This window comes from Heliangelus exortis, chromosome 1 (assembly GCF_036169615.1).
Source record: "Heliangelus exortis chromosome 1, bHelExo1.hap1, whole genome shotgun sequence".
NCBI lineage: Eukaryota > Metazoa > Chordata > Aves > Apodiformes > Trochilidae > Heliangelus > Heliangelus exortis.
The window spans coordinates 131,797,894-131,821,570 of record NC_092422.1 but is presented as its reverse complement, the minus strand read 5'-3'; the positions used below and the strand labels follow the sequence as shown (position 1 = coordinate 131,821,570).

The following is a 23,677-nucleotide window of genomic DNA, read 5'->3' as shown; positions in this document are numbered from 1 at the left end:
TCAGCAGCAAGGACCCCATGGTCTTCTCCATACTATCTCTATTTTACCAGATGGATATTTTGAGAAGAGTATAAACAAAACCACTTTGGAGATCCAAAGGAACTCAGATATGGCAATGGCTAGCAGGAAAAATGAAAGCAGAAGATGGGGAAAAGATGGCATGAATATTTATAGTTTATGCTGTGGGGAACAAAAAGTTCCTCCCAGCAAAATGTGCTTTCACAACATTAACAAGGTGTTATTACAAGAAACAACAGTTTTAAAGCATATAATTCACATATGGCAGATATTCTGTCACAGATGGGTTGTCAGTAGTGTGTTTTGATTTCATTTGATTTTATTCAGCAGGCATAAAGGTTTACCAAATTTTTAAAGTTTTTACAGTGTCTTTCAGTATTTGGACACAGTAAACCAAGGAAGTTTTGGCTTTATTATATATTTTAATTATATTAACATTATTATCTATGATTATATTATAGGTAATTATTATAATATTTTGTTATATATGTTTTGATTTTGTTAACTTTGCAGTTTTGTTTAGTGAAAGTATATAGAAAAAGTACAAACTGAAAATCCACCATGTCTCAAACCAAAACCATACATTCAGCAATTGCTTCAGTGGAACTCTGATGCATATATTTAAAAGACATATTTTCAGTTGCTGTAGGAAACATTCAGGCACTTAAGGAGTACTGTTATATATATCTCCTCTTATCTGAAAAAGGTGGATGTTTACAAGGATAATATTCAAGATGTGGACCTAAACACCATGTATAACTTCAGAGCCTTTTTTTAGAGAATTATGAAGTATCATGAGGCAGGGTGTTGGGCAGCTGTTCTGGCTATTGCTGCTTTTCTCAGAGAACAACCCCAAAAGAAAGGATTGTAGCACTTCTGGGAGAATACAATAGAACTAGATTTTCATTCAAGGAGAAAAACACATGCTGAGAAGAGTAAGGCTGCTGCATACCCCTTCTGTAAGTCATAATTTTATCTACTATCAGACTTCCTTGCACAAGAATCCCCTTTTACAGGGCGTGGCAAAACAGACCAAAAAATGTTCCTAATAATATGGCTCTAGACCATAAACCTCAAATCACTGGGCCAAAGGCTCTCTATATGCATAGATTTTTCCCACTCATCTGAATAAGGACAGCTTGGTGTCAAAACAGAAATAAAGGTTTACTATTTTTTAAAAAAAATCAACCACTCTCTTGTTATGTATGTATTATGTTTAACTTACTTTATTTCCAGTGTGATTTCTACATCCATGGGTGTATATTTGTTAACAGGAATAACATAGCTGTAATTTCCAGACCTAAAAAAAGGTGGCATTAATGCACACAGGATTTTGAGGTGGATAGTATTTTTTAGAAAACATGGAAATTACATTTAAATTTAATTTAAAAAAATAATACAAACCCCCCCCAAAAAACACCAAAACAAACCCAAACAAACCTAAAAGGAGAAAAAAATTCCCATAAAACAGAGGCAATAACCATAAGAAGGAGCCAGCCAAGTTGCCATGCCACACTAATGGTATTCCATTCCACCATAATAAAGCACAATAGAACAATTTACCCACCTGCACTGTAGATTTTTACTACAATAGCGATTGTCAATCTTTTGCTGAGTTTCCAAAATCTGTATAGAACTGATTGTTGTATCAATCCCTAAAAATATTAGGAACAATGTTTTCTTCTCGATTATCTCATAAATATTAGATAAGAGCATAATAAAATTGCAGTTAACACAGTATCATCTACTCCCTTGCTTGACATTACAGGAGCTGCCACGGGTCTAAATTAGTGCTCAGTGAAAATTTCAGCACTTTGATCTTAAGTGAAATGTGGCAATAGGAACATTAGCAATACACAGTATTAGCAGGATACTATATTAATATATTTTGAACACTTACATCCTGAACCTGTAGGAATTTTACAGTCTGAGGAAAGGGAATATATAATAAAAACTCTAAAAAAGATCATAGCAGCTGACATTTTTTATCCCTTAGATTAGCTGGTACAAACACCGAACACTTTCTTTATGCAGTATCATGTGTTTTCTGCACATAAATACCACACTCAAATGCCTAAGCATTTTGTTGTATAATAGTTAGCAGGGCTGAGCATCTTACAGGGTATTAGCCCCTGTAAAGGAAAATGTCACTTGTAATTTTATAGCATCTGAAGCCAAGTCTAAGAATTCTCTAGAGAGGGCAGATGGAGTGTCTATGAAAATCTTATGAAAATGTAAAAATAAATTAAAATGACAAGAAAATTATAGTGAATCACAGGTATTTAATAGCTTCCTAAGTGCTAATTCTCTATAATGACCAGTTATAAATGAAACACCTCTAAATACCAGCAGTAGAATTCCAAGCCTACAGATAGTTTTTCAAAGTTACACAATTAACATTTCAACAGCTGTGTTTTTTTAAATAAGGGACTTACAGTCATTCCCAAGATCAGGCCTTCCATTAGATTTTTTTACTGGATCTTGTTCAGGTAACACGTTACTTTTGCTTCCTGTGAAAGGATGTAGGGACAAGTGTCCCAGGTTAGCCTTGTACAGTTGTAAACAGCAAAATAAAGCAGAAAATATTTTGTTAATTATTGGATAAAGTAATGCATAGCCAGCAAGAGAAATCTTTAATATAGCAGCTCTGTTCAGAAGAAGATACACTGTCACGGTTCAGGCCCAGCCGATACCAACCAGGACTCCATTGCTCACCCCATATGCCCACTGTGGTACTGGGAGGAGAAAATCCACCTTAAGGGTTGTTAATCAAGATAAGGATAGGGAGGTTTGCATTCCCCAATTACAATAACCAGCAAAAATGAGACAGGGTCGACTTAGAAGAAAAAGCCCTGATTTAATATACAAGGAGAGAGAGAAAACATGGCCAGATCTTCCCTCCCTTCTTCCCAGGCACAGATTACTTCACTCCTGTTCCCCCTCAGCAGCACAGGGGGATGGGGATGGGGGTTAAGGGTCAGTTCCCCACACGGTGTTTCTGCTGCTGTCTCCTCCAGAGGGGGAGGACTCCTCACAGCTTTCCCCAGCTCCAAAACGGGATCCCTCTCCCAGGGGAGTCCTTCCGGAACCCCTTGGACACAAGTCCCTCCCACAGGTGCAGCCCCTCAGGCACAGACTGCTCCAGCCCGGGCTGCACACAGAGTCAAGGCTACTTGACATACACACAGTCAAAAGAAGCTTGTAGATAACCAGAAACAAGCTTTTGGAATTCTACAGGATACCTAAACCATTTCAAAAAGCAGCCTAGTAGAAAAAAAACCCCACAGAATATCACCTACTGTTGCCAAAGCGAAAGTCAACAAAAAAAGTCAAAGGCAATTCATCTTACCTCTGATCAAAAAGCTGTATCTTTCTTATTAGTGAGAAAATAAATAAATCGGCCTCTGCCAAACAAATGTAAGCCAGGGGAGTAACTTTGCTGTTTGAATGTGAGATGCAAGGCACAGAGGACTGCCCCAGGTGAGGCTCAGTACGATAGAGACAATGAGTCACAAAATTAAAGAAACTAATACAGAGCACTAACAACACAATCAACATGTTCACTGATGTGACATCTGTAATTTCAAACACTGAACTAGCCTGGGAAATATAAGCTGATGATTATGTTTTTAAACTTTTTTAATTTTCATAATATTTCTCTAGAAAAGTGAACTTCAAAAGATCCTTTAAGAATCATCAAATTGTACAACTTGGGGAGGCAAAAGGCCCCTCAACCCCATGGGAAATGGTTTAAAGCTATTCCTCTGCTTTTACACTAATTGCCACCCAACAATCTGTTATCAATCAACTGGCATTGATAAATGTTCATCTTGCCTATAGTAACATGCTTCATCAAATACCATTTAATCTGAGGGAAAATGTAATCATGAATTTCTAGAATACAATACTAGAAGAATACTCCATTACCACATTCTCCAAAGGAAATATTCTGATTCCAAAATAACTGTTTAGCACACAAGTCACTGCTTCATGCTATAAAAAATTATTTTACAAGAGAAAGGATCAAAATGCATTCTTTCACCACAATTGAAATAAGACAGCTAGACTGACTTTACTGTTCTATCCTTCATTCCAAATTCCAATTTTCATTTCAGTATTGGGAAACAGGAAAATTCAGATTTTTCTTATTCTATTAGGTGACTGACTGCACAGAAAAACATCAGAAACTTGAATCTGGGGACCCACATACAACACAACACAAAATCACCTCTGGGATTTCCATCTTTTTTTGGGTTTTGTTTTGAATCTGTGATACTGCTCCTTGAATCTGTGATAGACTGTGATAGACTCCTTGAATCTATTTTCTGTTTGCTTGCATATCATACAGATCTGCCAGTTGTGCCAACTTAGGTGGTAACTGTGGCATTTAGTAGTCATCTGCTGTCCCACCCCTGTACACTGGGATCTGCTGCCACACACCTAAAAAATGGCTACTGAACACATGCAGTCATGTAAACATGACAGTAGGTCTTGAGGCAGATCTAAAAAAGACCTATTCATTCTCTCATTCATCCTTTTAATTTACAAAGTAGTTGTCACGTCTTCCCTCCACTTTCTGCTGTTTTATTTTAATAATCTAGCTATATTAGCAATGCATGAAAGGTTGCCTGCCTTTTTTGCATTTTCATTAGCAGATAGCTATTCAGTAGGAAAACCTGTTAACAATAAAAGATTGCTCATTGAAAGAAAGACGTTCTCCCCATAGGTACAATACTTCTGCTGTGCAAGTGTTGGCAGGAATATTTATTCTTCTGTATTACTAAACATTACTAAACATTACTAAACATTACTAAAGTGATTCTTTGGCAGATGAGAGAAGAAAGCCTTAAGTGAGTATCAAAAATCTGTATAAAAACTAGCAGGTTTGCTTCACTAAGATCTTAACTATTTAAAGTGAGTAAGTAACCAGTATAGAAAATTTTCACTTGTTTTTTTACTCCATAAAATTACTATTTCATAATACTACTTCATAGCTGATGTAATCCAAATGAAATGCAGAAATCAGGACCCTGAATTGAGAACACCAAGAACCACCAAAAGGCAGTGTAGCAGTCATCAAAAAATTGTGGTACATTTCCACTCTGTCACAAACAGTAACTCTGAGGGCTTATTTAAAGGCTCATGTGGTGTGAAGATCCAATTAAATAACAAATACAAAATGTACCAGCAAGACAACCATTATCTACAAATAAGAATCTGATAAACTTATCCAATAAATCTGGTACTCTTTTTTTTCCCCTCAAGAACTTTCTGGTTTTACTTCACATGAGTTGTAATATTCTATTAAGCAGCATGGAAAAAAAATGCTGATGATTTCTTTCAGTGGTACCTTGCTATGGACCCACCAACTAACACCTGAAAAAAAAAAGGCACATGGATGAAGTTGCCCAAAATCCAGCAGGAGCCCTCACCAAGATTTTATTGTGAGAGCAGAGACACCAAAGAGAAATACCCTACAAGAAAGTAGGGACATCTTCTGGTTACCAGTAACATTTAACACAAAGAAGGGAGCAATGAGACCTAAAGGCATGGAAGCAGAAAACAGAAAAGGCCCAGATGCTGAAGGCTGTTCATGCTCCTCCTTCCACTGAAAGCAATAGGAGTTTAAAAGTCTAAATCCTTCAGAGAAACCAGTTTTAAAACAAAGAAAGAATGAGGGGAAAGGCCACATTAAGCTAGACTACATAAAGATTTGCCAAATTTTTAATGAATTTTCTTTTGTTTATGAATACTTTTGTTTCTAATTCATTGCTCTTAACAGCCTTCTCCTCAATATATCTGAGATGCAAGACATTAGCATCTACACTAGATGCACAGTAATAGCCTGTACCCATTGAGTTCAGGAACCACATGGTTGACCAATATAAGGTCTGTTATATATGAACTCCTAAGTTAGCATTTAACTCAACTCTAATGTCAAATAGTTTTATCTTTCCATGAATCAGATTAATAAGCTGATTCTAAAGTAGCCACTGTTTATCTTGACTATTCCTCATATTCAACTCTTAGCTTTTTGTTATGAAAACGATTTCCTTTTCATTTATCTTGGTTACAGCTGCATTAAGAAGCTTGTTGTTTTTCCTTCTGTTTAGATTTCATATTGACATTATTGCCTTCTGTCTGGGGATACATTCAGCTTCATTAAACCTGTGCAGATCTGAAATCTTTCAGTAGCTTGGGTACTATGCTGATTTTTCACTCTTGAATCCACACCTAATGCTATTTGGAGCGTAAGACCGTGAGAAGGTAATGCTTTGTATTTATTCTTCTCTTTCCATCTAATATCAAAAGCAGCCAGCTGGGCATAAAAGATTTTCATATTTCATTTTCATTCACCTACAATTCACTCATTTGCAAGTGAGATTAATGTCTTTTTAATTAATCAACACTCCTTCAGGCTTCAGAGCAATACAAATCACTTAGGTATGACCTCTTGCAAGTACTGTATTGAGCTCTATCTTCCACAGAGCTTACTGCAGCACTTATCACAAGAATCATGGGGACCACTTACATGCATCTTGTCTGCAGACAACAGCACACTGCTGGATAAAGAACAGCCAGTGGCTGAATCCCATGGAAACGCTTCATGTGGCAAGAGTAATAGCAGTAGGCAATGCCTGCCCTTCGGAGACTGAACTGCATTGGTCCCCAATTTCACCTCAGTTTGTAGACTGTGGTTGGTACAAGAATTGTTCCCAAGCCCAGGAAAGGAAGAGTGTGAATGCTGGGTTTAGTAACACTAACACTTGCTTGTAGACATTGACAATATTAAGGTCTGGGAAAGAGGTATACTTATGCACACTTTTATGTATAAAATCTTTCCAATAAGTATGATAAAAGTCATAAATAATACACCTACTCATATATTACACAAGTAACATTTGGCAGACAATATCTGAAAGACAATACATTCCAGCAATTTATTTAATTGAGACCTGCCTTCAAATAGCATTTCTCTACTTAAAATCCCTGCCTGAATCAGCAGAGTTTTAATTCTAATTTTTATGTTTTCTGGAAATTGAATTTCTATTTCTGGTCACATAAAAAGATGCAGTACCACCACGCTGTGACACCATTAAGTGTTTTGGGTTTTTTCCATCCTGCTAACTCATCATCCACTACCCACAGTAAACTCCAGGACAACTGTACCCTGAGGTTAATTAAAAGGATTAGAGACTTGATGGTTCACATGAAATAATTTACTATGAACAGCCAGGAAGACAACTGACAAAATATCTTAGGACCCAGAACTCTTAAAGGTAATCAGGTCAGATTTTTCAAAAACATGTTGACTGCAGTGGTGATTATCTATCATGATTTTTTAAATCCTGTGGACTAGGCTCTTTTATAGGAAGCTAACTACCTTTAAAGATTTCTTGCCCTTTCCCTCATACTTTTAATATAGTCTTTACCCAAGTGGTCAATAATAGAAATTAATATTTCAACTTACGCTCCTCCTTCACATTGTTTTTGTCATAACTTAGAGATTTGACTTTTTGTTGATGAATAGGACAACAATAGACCTTGTCACAAGGCAGAATGTCACAGAAATTCACTTCAGGGATCCTGCTAGTGGGTTGTGTGCTCTGAGAAATTGTGCTTTCCCCCTGCAATGCTAAAAAAAAAAAAAAGACATAATTCTTAATACATGTGTCTATTGGCATTTTATAACAGCACAGAAATTGAAAGCCTGTTAATGTTTCTGCAGACCAGCAGAGATACAGTACCTGCCATAGTGGTAGGGACTGAAATAGAACTTGAGGTACTGCTGATGAAGAAAAAGAAAAACAATTCATTAAGAAGTAAACATCAGAGTTGTGGACCAAAACAGATTGGTCCATGATCTACTACTGATCTTAATTCACTGATTCTCATTTATCTACTTGCCTGTAACTCGGACGGTTTTCAAAACGTCTGTCATGAACACTAAGTAAATATAAGGTCGATATTGTCAAAGCGCTGTAGAAAGAAAATTATTCTGTAGATTCACATGAATTGGCTTTGTAACATAATATGAAAAATACCTCAGGAGCACCCTGCCCAAATATGCTAATGTAAGCACTAACTATCGGATTACTTCACTTCGAATGGGAAAAATTTTAACTGAATTTTACAGGTTTTAGGTTAAATACCTGTACAAAACTAAGATCATCACAAAATACAGCAATTTTTTTATTGTAAATACAGTCACAACACCAGTTCAAAGTAATAATTTCAGTAATTTCCAGCAAGATTGTAAGCCACAGGTTTTTGGATTGGAATCAGAAAATGGCAGCCTCAGAAGTCCAGAGCACAGTTTCCTTTCCACATGTCAAGTGCCACTTTCTGAGTGACAGAACTGCCCACCATATTGGGAACAAAGCCCAGCTTCATTTTACACAACAGAATTATTCTGTGCATTGGAAATTATACTTATTCATAAAATGACTGCATAAAACATGCAGTCCAACTCATAAGTCCAACTTTGGACCTGCAGAACAAGTCACTGAAATACATTCAAGGTGCACCATACATTGTGACATGGACAGAGATTTGTTGTGCATGCACCTCATGAGTATCTCACACTAAAATGATTTCAACTTTACAACATAACCAGGCATATTAACAGTTAATTTTCATAAATTGTGTCCTTTGAGTAAGAAGGGAGAGAAGAAGAAAAAAATTGTAATCTTCTTCCTAAGTAGAAAGGGTAAGGGAGAAATAAGTCAACTTGTTGATAATTGTTACCATAGTGCCATAATAGCAATCAAAGCTATTACAGTCACCCGAAAAATCTTGACGGAGCAAGACTCTTTCCTGTTTGACAAACAAACCTAGAAGAGAAAAATATTGGTTAATTTTAATGGCACATAACTAAGCTACTACTAATAGATTAAGAAATACTACACTAGTCTGACTAGTTAACCATGTTTCTTTCAGAGGAACCATACAAGTCATCCTTATAAAGGGGTCAACATCTAAAGAGAAAAACTTAAGTAGTGAAAGGTTCCCTAAAACCGTGAGTGTGCAGCACACTGTTGATAATCTGAGGAAACAAACATTGCACAGGGAGAAAGGATGGGTAAAAATAACAACTCCTTCCCTTTTCTTACTGTCCTTATTCATACTCTTGAAGTATTTTAAAATTAAATTAAGAACTCAGTAAGCACTGTTGGGAGCTGAAAGATGAGCAGCTTTCAGTATATACTCAGACTGTGCTAAACCAGGTCTGGAATAAATACAGAAAAAAGGCAGTTTCTAAACAAGTAGGATGATCTTTGGTGATGGAGTATTTGATTGTTATTGTGGAATAAAGAATGACTGACGTATCATTTTCTCTTGCTCTTTGGCACTAGCAAAAGCAATGTAGGCAAATGAGCACTGGTTCATTTAAAGAATAGGACTTAGCAGGCTATGAAGACCATCTTGAAAAAGGTCAACAGATTTAATTCATTCAATCCTGTGAAAAGGGGTCTCCTCTTTCTATACCAGGATAGAGGCAAGAGGAAATCATTCAGCAATAGCAATGATATCCTAACAAGGTCTAACCTGTTAGCATTATCTTGTATCAAACAGAAGAAGAAAACTGCAAACCACTAAGAAATGTTCATGCATAGAAGAAAGATGAGGAAGAATAATCATTGTGCAGACTTCCAGACTGAAACAAGCATTTCTGTGTTATGCTGAACTGCACAATGTGAACACACCTACAGGCTCAACAATTCTCTCCTGTTGAGGTCTCCTCCTTCACACCATTATATAGCATGGTTCTACTCTCACACACACAGATGGGCAAGAAGTGGAAGTGTCTCATATGTATTTCCTATCCCAGTACAGTTAGGTTTTAAATTTCTTATATGGCAGTAAATAATTCTGAGTAAAGCATTTGACTTTTTATTTAGAAACATGAAAGCTTTCACCAATATTTCAACAGTTAAAAAACTTCACTACAGGCATATTTCAGATATTTAATTTTACTTACCTTGTTGGATTTTAGCAGGACTGATTTTTTTGATGGCAAAAGACTAGTAGCTCGACTATACCTGCTGTAAGAGACAAGATCTTTTTACCATTCAAATGCTCCAGCAACTAATGCATAAAAAAAAGAGACATTTTCAATAGGGTGTTAATGTCAATTGCTTTTGCAATTTTAACATCTAGAAAGAGAAAGACAAAAGTGTCAACAGATTAATTTTCAAGAACAAAGTTCTCCAGTTAATCAGGTGAATGTTTTTAAATGCTATATTTGATTTCAAAGAAAATTTGGGAAGTGGTTTAGAAACAGGAAATGCTCATAACTTTTATTGAAGCATTGATGAAGATTGCAGAAGAAAAAAAAAACAAACCAAAAAAAACCAAAACTCCAGGCCTATAACTGGACACAATCTACCCTTGCTGTATGCAAATGAAGCAATTACAAAAATTACTGCAATTTAAGTGTTGTTTCAAATATTAATTTTGTCAGTGAGTTAAAACATATAACAAATTTGTAATTTTTTAAATCAACCTAAATGCTGGAAATGAGCTGAACTCAGCTGCCAAGCAAAATTGGTTTCAGCTTCTACCACAGAGACCCTTTACCAATTTCTGTGACAAATATCAGAGAACAGTCCAGACAGAGATACCTGACTTTGCTCTCTTCACTACATGTTGACTTTAAACTGCTCATTCGTTTCAGCCTGGACAGTTTCCTGTTCCACTCTTCCAGTTCTTCTATTCTGACTTCAAGATTGTTGGTTAGTTTACAAAGCTGCTTTACAGCACCAATGTTCTCCATAAAAATCTGATCCTGAGAGGTAAAACAATAACAAAAATAGATACAATATATTAATCAGTCAGATGTAACAAGAAGAATGAGTACAGAATTCATCTATGTAAAGATACACTGAATATTTGAAGTGCAAACACAAGTTATCTCATTGTAAGTGGGATGCAGTTACAACTATGAAACTCTTTTGCTAGATTTTAAAAGCTGCTTGTGTTCAATTTGCAATAAACTGAATGAGCACAATGAAGTTGAAAAGAGAAGAAAGATTCTTGTCCCAAAATAGCAAATTTCCAGTTAATAAATAATTGAGACATTTCTCTAGAGTGTAGGAGAGCCTGGTTTAAATGTGCAGTTCAACCAATCAATTTTACAGAGTTTGACAATGCCAAAAAGGTAACTGTCAAAGAGACAACCAAACAAGCCAATATCCTTTTCATCTGGAACTAAACTTGGAATAGGAAATAACAAAGTTCAAGGCTTCATTACCTGCCTAACTGTGAGAAAAGATATGGAGCACTGTTCATTTACTACTCAAGGTATTCTGGAGTTGGGAGCTCTATATGTATCTATAGAGCAGATATTCCACCTGGGACACCAGATCTCCCAAAGCTCTCAATTCAATATACACCTTAAATTGCCTCTGTCTCCCAAATGGTCACAGACATTCACATGCTCTGCCACAGGTGTTAGGAGAAAGAGGAGAAAGCACATATTGCACTGTAGCCATTTACATAAACAAATTAAACCGATGTCAAAGTGTTTGTGATCTCAGACCTAGCCAAGTAGTCAAGAAAAAGCTAATAGGTAAATTAGTTCTAACAATTCATTCCTTCTTGAGCCACATCCACCTCACCCTGCAGGGTGCAGCAGGCTTTCTCCCCTTGATAGATCACATCCCTGGAGTACATCCTGGCAAGCGCTGTCTGGAGACCCAAGATACAGAGGAGAAAGGGAACACCGTGGCATCAGACAGCAATCACTGCTGCATTAAGTATTTTCTCTGATACTTCAGCAGAGAGATATTTCCACTGATACATTAGTAGCATTTTTCCATTAAAGCAAAAGCTCAATTAGACCAACTTAAGAATTCGCCAGAAAAAAACTGGCTACCTCAAAGAAGTTTTGTGGAGGCTTCAAAATGCAGACAATGCTGCAGCTGCCACACAATATAACAGGAAGGGCTAAAAGGGTAAAATGAACCCAGTGTTACTGTCTAACATCACTTATTCTATAAGTATCTAGAAAACAGCTACAGGCAGGAACTCTGATCAAATACAGGAAATTTCCTAAAAGTCTCCTTTTCAATAGTATCTCTAGAAAGTGCTCTTTCCATAGCTTTATTCCAGGTGTCTAATTCATGCTTCCTTCATTTGGAAGAGAGGCTAGCAGATAAAGCCTATGAATTTAACTTATTTGTAGCCTATCAAAAGAAAACAAGGAAAATGTAGTATTTTTAATAGATACTTTCTCCAAGTTTGGTCATGTAAACACTTTTTGGACCTATGCTATGAAATCACTACCCACATTTGTAGAGAAAAGTTAGCTTTTTTCCTTTAATCTTTTATCTTAAGTTTATTTATTATAAAAAAATATAACGTAAATACTTTTTTTCTTTAAAAGATTTTGCCATTTACTAAAACCCATTGGTTTCGTGTTTCTCAATTACTTACCAAACACTATTTTTGTAAACACATGTGTAGGCCTATATCCTTATATAAAGCATAATCTGTGTCTATAGCTCCATATATGGAAGGAACAGCTTAAACACACACCTCCACTTTCTTTCTCAAGACCATACCTTGTCAACCATCAGGAAGTTTTCTATTTTTCCCCCATCATTACAAGCAACATCTCCAACTTCTCTAACAGCTTGAGGTAAAAGCTCCTTCACTTCCTGGGCTATTATTCCTGTTAACAAAATAACAGAAACTAAAATCAGGAAACACAGTGGCACACTGTTGACCATAGTTTTATGATTTGAGCTGCCCATCCTAAAAGCTAAAAGTAGGGCAAACCATAATCTAGAATTTTTCTGGAGTAGGAAAAACCAGGATTTCACTTTGTTTTCTGTGGAAAAGCAAAGAAACAAACAACCAACAACAACAAAAAAAACCCCACAAACAAACAACAAAAACAAAGAAACAAACAACAACACATACACACACACACAAAAAAAAAAACCAAACACAGAAACTTTTAGAATTCCCACTTCTCTGAAGTAAGAAGAAAATTATTTTGGTCACACACTTAATTCTCATTAAGCCTCTGGAAAAATAACATCTCTAAAAATTTAAAAAGAAGTTCGAAATGAGAATTTTGGCATTATTTTATCACAAGAGTAATCCAGTGATGTGTGCAATGGTAGTATCCTAAGAAATGAGGATGAAATAGCAGGATGTTAAAAAGCACAATGAACCACAGTGGAAGTTAACGAAAAAAAGGGACGGAGCTGACTGAATACCTGTTTCATGTGAGTTTTTTATTCCCATAACAGATGCAAATTCAGGCTTGTAGTCATATTCCACCAGCCTCATTTGTGTTATTCTTCTCAGCTGCTCATTTGTATCGACCTAGTTGGACAAATACCAATACTCATATGTTGAGATATTAAGAGTGGTCATGGCATCTAGAACTTCACTGAGATTGCAACAAGCATGACACAGACACTTGGCCAGCATTCACATGGAACAGTATGGACCATTTTTTCATTTCCCATTAGCAAAGTGCTCTTTGTATCACCAGTTATCTTTCAATCTGACACCTCCCATTTTTACAGATATCCCCAGCTTCTGTGGTCAGCCTCTCTCCAAATCCACTGGCAATAGCTCCACAGAGCACAGTGGCACATCTGATTTCTTTAGGCCAGCATTTCAGCACTCTCAGGACAAAGAAGCTGCTTCACATGTCAGAAAAATGATTCACACGTGTGCTGTGGTGCAAACATAAATGCCCTAAATACTCCATAGCCCTCACCTCCCGGATATTCTGTTTTGCTCGGCTGTCAGACGGATACATGACTCTGCCCATAACTTTTGCATTTCCACAGACAACCAGTGCTTCATCTGGTGCATCTGTGTTAATTCCTACTCGACCATGACAGACTATGGTCTCTGGAACATGTCCTCGCTGCCATAGTACATCATTGTCATTCTCAAACTGCCCTGGGTTAGATGCCTAGAAGAAAAAAAAAATTGTTTAAAGATATTGTATAGCATAGATGTACTATTCCTTATTCCATTAGGAACTCAGGGAAAATGAAACACCTAATCTTTAATATTTAAATTGTATTCAAGAGCTTTTCTAACACAAAACCAGAAGAAGAGTGGAATAACTTCTAAATTATTCTGCCCATACAGCACTGGTCTCATGGATTTTTCCCTTGAATTCTATTTATCACCTTATGCTAAACTGTCAGTGTTCAAAGCTTTCCAAATTTTAACTTTGACATTATGCCACATAACCATTTATTTAACAGCAAATTTTTGCTGAGGCTGGAAATCATAAAAGAAGAAAAAAGGCAGAAATTAAATACATGTAGTTTAAAAATTATTGTTTCTAACTTGCTTTGGCCATATCGGTTTTCTTCACAAACTTTTCCAGAATGCATTGAAAGCCTGTGCTTAACTGATCAGAGATGATCTTGGCTTACAAACACATCTTGTTCTCCTGAAGTAGATGCTCCAGACCATAAATGGCATGTATTGCAGGTTTCTAGAGATAACTTTAAAACAAATGAGTGAGGGAAAAGAAAAACCCACCTGCATTACCTAAAAGGTAAATTACAAATTTATTTGTAAACCACTTGTAGAAAGGACTTTGTTCTCTGCTTCCACAGAACCTAGCACTGTGGAGCCTTACTCCATAACAAAAATACTAAAACAAGGATGAGGAGAGGAGGCAGGAAGAGGCAGTGAGGCTGCCCATACACACACTCCCTTTTTTACAGCCATGAAAACATCTGCTGGGGAACCATGACCATGGAAGAGGTTAGATTTTGTACACCTGAGGCTCAATTTTCAGGCCCATTCCATTTCCTGCAATTATTTTGGAGTAATGTCAGACAACCACCTCAGCACAGATGAAAGAATGGACAACAGTGACTCAGGGGTAGGAAAGGCATCCAGACTATGCCCCAGGCCCTAGATTGATGTGCACTTCTTTTGGCAGCAGAACCAGTGCAGGCAGCCCACACCAGCCCATCTCCACTGTCATCCCACAGTTCTACTGATATATTGACATAAGTGAAAATAGAGAAACCAGCCTGACTTAAAATTAACCAAGAACGACAGTTAGATTTTGAGCATGGATCAGTCCCCATTCCCATTCCTTGCAGGGCCCTGGAAAAACAGTTGCACCAGTGCAGCTGAGGAGGAGTGCAGCAATAGGAGCAAGAAGCCTGATAAGAGCAGAACTGAGTCAAGCTTTTTTCAGTCAGTACTGCTCCAAAATGAAATGTCCAACAAACTATGGCCCAGGAAATACTTGTCTCTCTGTTGGCCTTCCCACAGCAAAACAAAGACAAAAAAAATAAAGTCACTGAATCAAAACTTTTTTGACATTCTGTGCTTTAGTCATACTAATACGCCTCAAAATCAAAATGAGATTTTTTTTCATTTATTTGTAATTTTGTACTGGTAGAAAACAATGCTCAATGAAATGGGCAGGAACAAATTCAGTTTCTAAAATTAAGTTCTGCAAATCAGAGCTACAAAATGAATTTTGCTTTTGCTCAGCAACTGAGATACTAAAATGTAAATTACTCTCAATATCTGTTTGCTAGGTTCCAGAGACCTTTGAAGTCTAAAAATAGCAGTTCCTGCAGAGATGACCATATGGAAAAGCAAATAATTACGACTATGTAGTGAACCAAATGTCTGCTTTGCTGAGAAATCACAAAATAAGCATAATCATAAAGCCTTTAAAATCCTCTTAAATGTTTAAAATTTACTCATATTACAAACTTCATGTCAAGAAAACAGTGTTTTTCAAAGAATACCAAAACAACAATGGAGTGTGTGTAAATGGGAAAAGCATTTGGTTTCAGGGATTACTTTTTCAAAAGAACCTTTGAATTCAGATTTTTAAAATTTTATTCTGAACAAATGCATGATCATAATTAAAAGTCCACATTCATTTAAAGAAGCCAGGTTTTCACAAGGGTTTGCCATCTACCACGCATGGTGCTGTGCCCTTTATCATTGTTAGTCACAATTGGAGCGTGATCTGATGTGTATTATAGACGCTACTCAGATGGTAGTTTTGCTATGTTATGTTTGAGTCAATAAAGGGACAGAACATGAGCTGTTTGCTCTCATGGTGCATTTAGACAGCTCTGCCACTGTAAGGTAAACTGTGGCTGGCTCACTGTACCCTGCCACTTAAGCCCCATTAGACATCTGGAAAAGGACGATTTTTTTCTTCCCAGCTTTCCTGTTCACGTTTTCACTACCTCCAACTCACAGCATCTTAATGCTTCTGGTTTTCTGCCTTCTTTTTTCTTTGTCTGGAATAGTGATCACATTTGAAAAATCTCATTCCCATGACTCTTAATTTTAAAAAGTGTCTCACATGCATTGAAAGAGCTCTCTTTGCTGACATTTCAGAAGAATCTAACATTTAAAATGGTAGAAAACTGTAAATTTCTAAATCTTGCAAAAAAAAAATAAATTATCTTCTAAGGTAACAATAATTCCATGGATGACTAAAATCTGAAAATTCAATGGCTTTTGTAAATTAGTAAATAGACTATTTTTGTAGCACCACTAGACACAGAAAGAGATATTCAGATGAAAGCAGTAATTTGGAAATTAATGGCCAAAAAGGGCAGAGAACTAAATATGCAGGAATGATATAAATACAATACTTCAATGTCCTGATATAAGAGAAACCACAGCAATGGCCAGAATCATAAAACTTCCCAGAAGAACAGAAAACTTCTGAACTCCAAACACTGAAATCAAAGCCCTTTTGCAGCTCCACCCAGAAAGGAGCATTCAGCCATATTCCACTCCCAAAACCTAACTGTAATGGCAGGAAGAGGGTTCATGGCACAAGAGGACAAAAAGTTATGGCCCATGTGAAAAAGGACCCAGGACTGAAACCATCTGAAAGACTTCATCATCCTTTGGTAGTACCTGTGCAACACCCCCCACACACTGGAGGGAGGTTTGTTCTTTTGCTGTCTCAAAATGCGAGTGAGGTTGTAAGCATAAGCCCAGGCAGAAGATGTGCCACCAAGAAATGGCCTACAAAAATTATAGAATCATAGAATCATAGAATTGTCTGGGTTGGAAGGGACCTCAGAGATCATCAAGTCCAACCCTTGATCCACTACTGCTGCAGTTACCAGACCATGGCACTGAGTGCCACATCCAGTCTCTTTTTAAATATCTCCAGGGATGGAGAATCCACCACTTCCCGGGGCAGCCCATTCCAATGTCTGATCACCCTCTCTGTAAAGAAATTCTTTCTAATGTCCAACCTAAACCTCCCCTGGCACAACTTGAGACCGTGCCCTCTTGTCTTGCTGAGGGTTGCCTGGGAAAAGCCCCCCCTGGCTACAACCTCCTTTCAGGGAGTTGTAGAGAGTGATGAGGTCTCCTCTGAGCCTCCTCTTCTCCAGGCTGAACACCCCCAGCTCCCTCAGCCTCTCCTCATAGGATCTGTGCTCGAGTCCCTTCACCAGCCTGGTTGCCCTCCTTTGGACCTGCTCCAGGACCTCAATATCCTTCCTAAACTGAGGGGCCTGGAACTGGACACAGGACTTGAGGCCAGGCCTTAAAGATGCTGACATCCCTCATGTTTCTTTAGGAGCTCCTTCCCAGTCCCACTTATTACACTAGGGCTCTTGATCTCATTTGACTCTAAAATAAAATTATAAGCTGATTCCTCACCATAAGCCAAAGACTAGAAAGACCCCATGCAAACAAGAAGCAGATTCCCAGTTGGCTCACACAAAAAAGTTCACTGGACTGCAATCTGCTGGAGGCCCTCACCATCCTTTGCAGCCCCATCACATAGCACGTATGTCTTTTTTATCTTTCTAAACCCTAAACATAATCTTCACCTAAGAGATAACCAAAGCCCCAGGTAATGCCCAGTTTAAGCAGGTATTTGTCACACTAAAAAGGGGCTCGGACTGAAGGCTTTTGGCAGCTCCCACTTTCCCTTTGCAGCTCCCTGGCAACCCTGCTCATGCTCTTAGACTTCCAAGAGATGCTTGACCTTATTTTCTTGCACATTTTTCGTCCTCATCCTCCTTTGAAAAGGAAGCATCTAGACAGTGAAAGCATTTCCCAAATTCCTGCAAAGTGCGGGAGACTGTTTTACCTCAAAGAAAAAGGAACCTGGAAAAATCAAGGTTGTTGGGGTTTTTTTGGTTTGGGTTTGATTTTTTTTTTAGTGGACATCACGAGCTTTCTTTTTAAACTTTTCTATAGGTCAGCTTTTAAGGTTTTGAAATGTAAAACCCTGATAATTAAAAGATAACAACATACTCATAGAATATGCAACTGTACATTTAAAAAAATTTTTTCCTTAGTCTTTCCAAGTCAATAGTAATTTTTATGCCCAGAATCACCCCCCTCCCATTGTCTCCTGTGAATATCTAAACAATAAATACTTTTCACATGAAAGCAATAAAAATATCTACCTACCCTCACAATGATCTTTTCAGACACATTTGCAGACAGTAGGTAGAATTGATCCTGAGAGACAGCATATAGTCCAACTACCAGTCTGAAGTATCTGAATTGAAATTTAATTAATCAAGATGGTAATTGAAGTAATGTCTTCTTAGAGAAAAAAATAAAATGTTTTAAATAGAACTGCTGTTATCAATATATAAAAAATAGCAATATTTTTAATACTGCACCTATGCTATAATATGGAAAAAAAAGTATTTATTTAACTATCAAGTAATGTGCTCTCAGTTCTCACAATCACTGAAAATGAACAAATATTACAGTAATTTAGACAAATTTAAGTAATGAGGACTCAAAGATGAAGACCCTTCCTTCCTCAGAAGAATATTATCATTATTTGGGTTTTTTTGGCTTCCTAATTTTGTCAGCTCTCATTCTGGCTATGATTTCCTGAAGCCATCTCTAGCCAGAAGGATGAGGTATTTTCTTTTATTCTTATCATTTTGTGACTCTAAAGGAGAGGTCTTTAAGAAGATACCAAGTATCATAGAACTTTAAATTAAATCACAGATCTGATAATGCTGGGATCTTTTACAAACATCCATTCTAAAACAGACCTTCCTTTTTCCATTTCACACATACAAGCCAAATAATTATAGCAATACCTCTGGTCAGGATTAGGTTTCCCCTTTTTTCTCATATTATTTGCTGTTGTTTCACTGAAGTGCAACCTTCCCAATGTTACTTTAGTTATTTGGTCCCCTGGCAGATTGACTCTAAAACAGGAAACGAAACAAGATCAGGGAAATAAGCACTTGTAGATCTACATGGCCCAAGCCATATTTCCTTAAACTCATAAAACAGCTCTGAGAAAAACTGAAAAATGGAAAAAAAAAAAAAAAGAAAAAAGAAAAAGAGGAACTCCAGTAAAAATGTAAACTTGGTTTATAAAAATGCATTAAAGACACAGTGATTATGCCAAGAGGGTAAACAGGATACAGCACCAGCAGAAGGAAACTGTTCTTAATAATAGGAGTCTTGTGTTTCTTAGTCTGTTTGTACACAGACTTGAACATAAAACTATGTGTGTCCCATATGATGTGTGTATGTTGCTTGCCATGGCTTACATGGCTTATTATTGGATCTGAAAGTCCACATTAAAATAAATAAATTTTATTGGTTGCTCCTTTTTTCACACACACCTAATTTATATGTCTGGAAGTATAAAATATACACCTTTGTCTCAAATACATAGTGGTACTGCTCCTGTAAATGGTAAACAACATGAATAAAGTGTCTACATAGAGACAAGCAAAATCCATCAGTCACCACTAAACAATTTACACACATTCAGAATCTATTCACCAGTATGCAAAAGGAAGAAAAAACATGACAGAAATAACTTAGTGAAAATCAAGCTCTTCTCCCAAGTTCAAAGTTCAGTTTGCTTTAACCTAGCACTGTCCTGCCAAAGTTGAGACTGTCTGATTTTTTTTCTGTTTTAAGACTTATTTAATTATTTATAGAGAACAGCTCCAACAAAAGGCACTTATGCTAAAAGAACAAACATTGATTATGCCAGTGAGTTAGGATGCAGAATAATGTCAGGGAGTTCCAGGGAGATCCTACACTTAATGTTGCCAGCAGAGGTGCACTGCAAATACGTTGCATGCCCATGTAGAACAGGAACATTACTGACATTTTTTTAAGATGGGAAATGCATCTGCCATACAGCTCTAAACATCATACAACATTGTTGCAAGCTGCATATCAACATTTTGGATAGGCATACTTAACACACATTTCTAATCTGCTGAAAATTTTCCTTAATTAAGGGAGACCAGATATATGTAACTACTATGGTTCTATGTGAGCACTCAGAATGGAATCTGGACAAAGAACAGAAAATTGGCTTAGACTTACTGTAAGTTATCAAGAAACAACTACCTCACATTTCAGACCAATCACATATCAACATAATATGGGATTCAAAATTCTTACTTAACAGGGAGGAAAGTTTTTTTGCTTCGATCTGATTGGGACTGTTCAATAGCAATTGTTTGATTTGGGGCTTCCACCTGTAAAGAAAACATGATTTTCAAAACAGACAGGAATATTAAATTTTCAAACACACAGAATTTGAAATAGAAATCAATAGGCAAATTTGCTTGGAACAAGAAATCTCTTTAATTTCTTATGGAACTACATAGAAATTAGGATGGGAATCAACTTCTGATCAACTGACACCTAGCTGGTCTTAAGACCCAAATCTTTCTGTAGATGTAATTTGAAAGAAAAAAAAAAGTGAGAGGAAAAGTCATGCAGTAATTTGCAAAAGAAAAATTACTGTCTGAATCTAGACTGTTATTGGCTCATTCTATCCCACAGCACAAATGTAGATATTTAACATAAGAACTGAACCTATGAAAGGTAATTCCATAAGTTATTTTCATGTAAATTTCTGTACCTTTCTGGAATGGTACCAAGCAGCACTTTGCTTCAGATGGGAAGATGACAGTAATATTCACTGACTTGTATCAGAATGCATTAAGAAAAATGGTGGTAACTATCTTCTAGAACAGCTATATGGATTTTTTAAATCACTGAATTTTGGTAGTAAGTAAAAACCCTCGTAAAAGCTTTCAGAAAGACTAAAATTTCTTCAGTATATGCAAGCTTATGGATACATGTGGCCTGTGAAGAATTCAGTCCTTAAAATGAAAATGGGAATTCTGCAAGAATAAATGGGAAATTTTTTTCTCTACACATTAACTGTTCAGGATAAACACATTTGGCTTATTCTTTTCTTTGTGAATTGTTTTTCAGCACATCTTTTTGACCAATGGGTAGACTGACCACATACACACCAGCTGACATCTCTGCACTGTCCACAGGGAGAAAATTTCTGACAAATACAGGGAAGGCGGGGGAAAACATGGCAAACAGAGAAACATGACATCTTTCAGCATATATATGTATATCAGCAAAAATATCCATAAGAAAGACCCATTTTTTTGCAAAAAAGTTTGAAGCAGAAGTCACTGTTAACTTAAAGGAGTTATCTTTTGACAGTTCTTACTCAAAAATAACTAAGAGTTCAATTATTCACCTTATTAAAAGTGATAAACATAAATACTTGCCTTTATTCCAAAAGCTTTCAAGTAAAACTTTTCTATTGGTTGTCCTCCTAGCTGAGTTTTGACATATTTTGGATTTCCAGTGATTCTAATATGGACGGTGATTTGGAAATGATTTTTCTTCTGGCACACAAAGGCATCATCTGCTGTTGAAAAATTAAATCCTTTATCTGTGACAATGTGATAACCTACACCAGGTCTGCAAAAAGGAAGAAAATAGTCTTTAAATAAAGCATATTTAAGGGACATCTTGAAAACTCACCTTATTTTTACTAACAAAATGGGAGCAGAAATACATCTTTACAATCATCAGTTTCACAAGTATTTTCCTTCTTAGCATCTTTGGGGTATAAAAATGGAAATGCATATAAAATGTACTGTAATTCTATTCTGACACATTCAACATTTAGAAAACAGAGATGGGGAAGCTTATATAATATTCACTTGCAAGTCTGGTATAAAGGAACTCTGTGCACCTAAAAACACAACCAACCCTTTTACTGTATTCAATCACTCATTATAACAATTGCTATAAAGAATAGAACTGAATGAGTGCTGCAGACAACAACATGCTAATGAGCAAGCATTTTGTTTCTGAGCCTCCCTATTTTGTTCCTGAATTCTCACATCAAGTGGCCCTGCAGAAGCTGCTAGGATTAGAGCAAAGCTTTCCTCAAGTTAAAAGAAAAGCTAACAAAACTGACCCTCTGGCCAGATAACTATAAAACTCTCTTTTATAATGTTTTCCTTCCCAGCCCAGCTGAGGAAACTCTATTGTATTTATTCAAAGGGCTGATTTGTCACCCAAAGAGAAAGTGTATTTTGTCCTTATGATTCACAGCAGACAAGGAAAGTGATCTTTCTAAAAGAGTAAGTGAATTCACTGTCCCTACAATGCTTCCAGTTCTCTGATTTAAGTGATGGATAATTCTGAAATCATAGGACTACATGGCAAGCAGTCCTTCTCTTATATGAGCCCTGTTTTTTCTTGCTAATAAATGTCTGAAAAGGATCTTGTCTCATGCTGCTGAGAACCTCTCATTAACGCAATTACTGAAGATGGCTTTTCAGAACTCATCCATTCATTTGCACATTATTAGTACAAAGTGTGTACATCAAAATGCACAAAATGTACATACATTACAAGAAACATACAGACTTTATTACCTTTTTATAAATTATAAAAAAAAAGGCCCCTTTCAAACAATCACAGATAATCTGGGACAGGGAATAACGAGAAAACTACTATTTCAAAACTAACAAGTAATTCTTATTTAAAAGTATGATGAAGTGTCTACCATCTCCCTAAGCCATAATTATTAAAGAAGCAAAACTTCTTCGTTTTCTTTCTACCACTGGTAATTCTTTTTTATGTGGGAAATTTGTGTATTTCATAGTAGGGAAAAGAGTAGTTTTTCAGACTTACGTGTGAAGCAAATTTATTAGCTAATATTCTTAAAGTAATTTCCGAGTACTTGCTTATACATTCAAGCAGATTGAGAAGGAGAAGTAGAAATCTCCAGTTCTGCAAGTTGAATTCTTTGGAACATCAATTCCCAGAGAGAAAATCCATGTTTATAATTTTCTGAGTACAACATTTACAGTAATTAAGAGCAAATACATTTTTTTATCTGACCACACAGAGGATGGTCCATCTTACCAAGTAGTACAGTAAAACTTGAAGAGCTTTTAGATAGCAAGGGATATCTCCATCACACAAGTGTTCCTACTCAAAATACACTTCAAATTCCTCTTTCTTTTCATATTATGACCCTTCATACAACATCTTCAGAGCTGAGTCACACCAACCACAACAGTAACGGAGCATGAAGCTAAAAATGTGCCCAGCAGATACAACGCGGAGCAAAATTAATGATAGAGCAACCTTTTCTAATGCATCTACTGCAATTAACAGCATTTTTTGGTGAAAAATAAATAATCCAATTGTTAAAAATATTGGATTAATACAACGGAAAATAATAATTAACCTAAGAAATGTCCTTAAAGAGGACACAGCAATTTTAAGTACAGGACCAATCCACATACACTGAGTGGTGATGAGCACATGACTTTCTTTAAACTAAGAGAGTACAGGACCAGTGTGCAGTGCT

General features: G+C 36.6%; 1 protein-coding gene across 1 annotated transcript in view; it reads right to left on the bottom strand.

Annotated features, from left to right (window-relative positions):
- The window catches only part of MYRFL (myelin regulatory factor like), a 43,585-nt gene that overhangs the window by 4,013 nt on the left and 15,895 nt on the right, over positions 1-23,677 (bottom strand). Inside the window, exons 7-23 of the mRNA XM_071734352.1 lie at positions 21,570-21,765; positions 20,431-20,507; positions 19,095-19,205; positions 18,442-18,532; positions 13,760-13,960; positions 13,248-13,356; positions 12,585-12,694; positions 10,644-10,807; positions 10,001-10,064; positions 8,767-8,852; positions 7,927-7,998; positions 7,767-7,807; positions 7,490-7,654; positions 5,300-5,394; positions 2,454-2,694; positions 1,586-1,673; positions 1,244-1,318 (exon numbers count right to left, since the gene is read on the bottom strand). Coding sequence (XP_071590453.1) covers positions 1,244-1,318; positions 1,586-1,673; positions 2,454-2,694; positions 5,300-5,394; positions 7,490-7,654; positions 7,767-7,807; positions 7,927-7,998; positions 8,767-8,852; positions 10,001-10,064; positions 10,644-10,807; positions 12,585-12,694; positions 13,248-13,356; positions 13,760-13,960; positions 18,442-18,532; positions 19,095-19,205; positions 20,431-20,507; positions 21,570-21,765 — 1,986 coding nt within the window. The remainder of the gene's footprint in view (positions 1-1,243; positions 1,319-1,585; positions 1,674-2,453; positions 2,695-5,299; positions 5,395-7,489; positions 7,655-7,766; positions 7,808-7,926; positions 7,999-8,766; positions 8,853-10,000; positions 10,065-10,643; positions 10,808-12,584; positions 12,695-13,247; positions 13,357-13,759; positions 13,961-18,441; positions 18,533-19,094; positions 19,206-20,430; positions 20,508-21,569; positions 21,766-23,677) is intronic.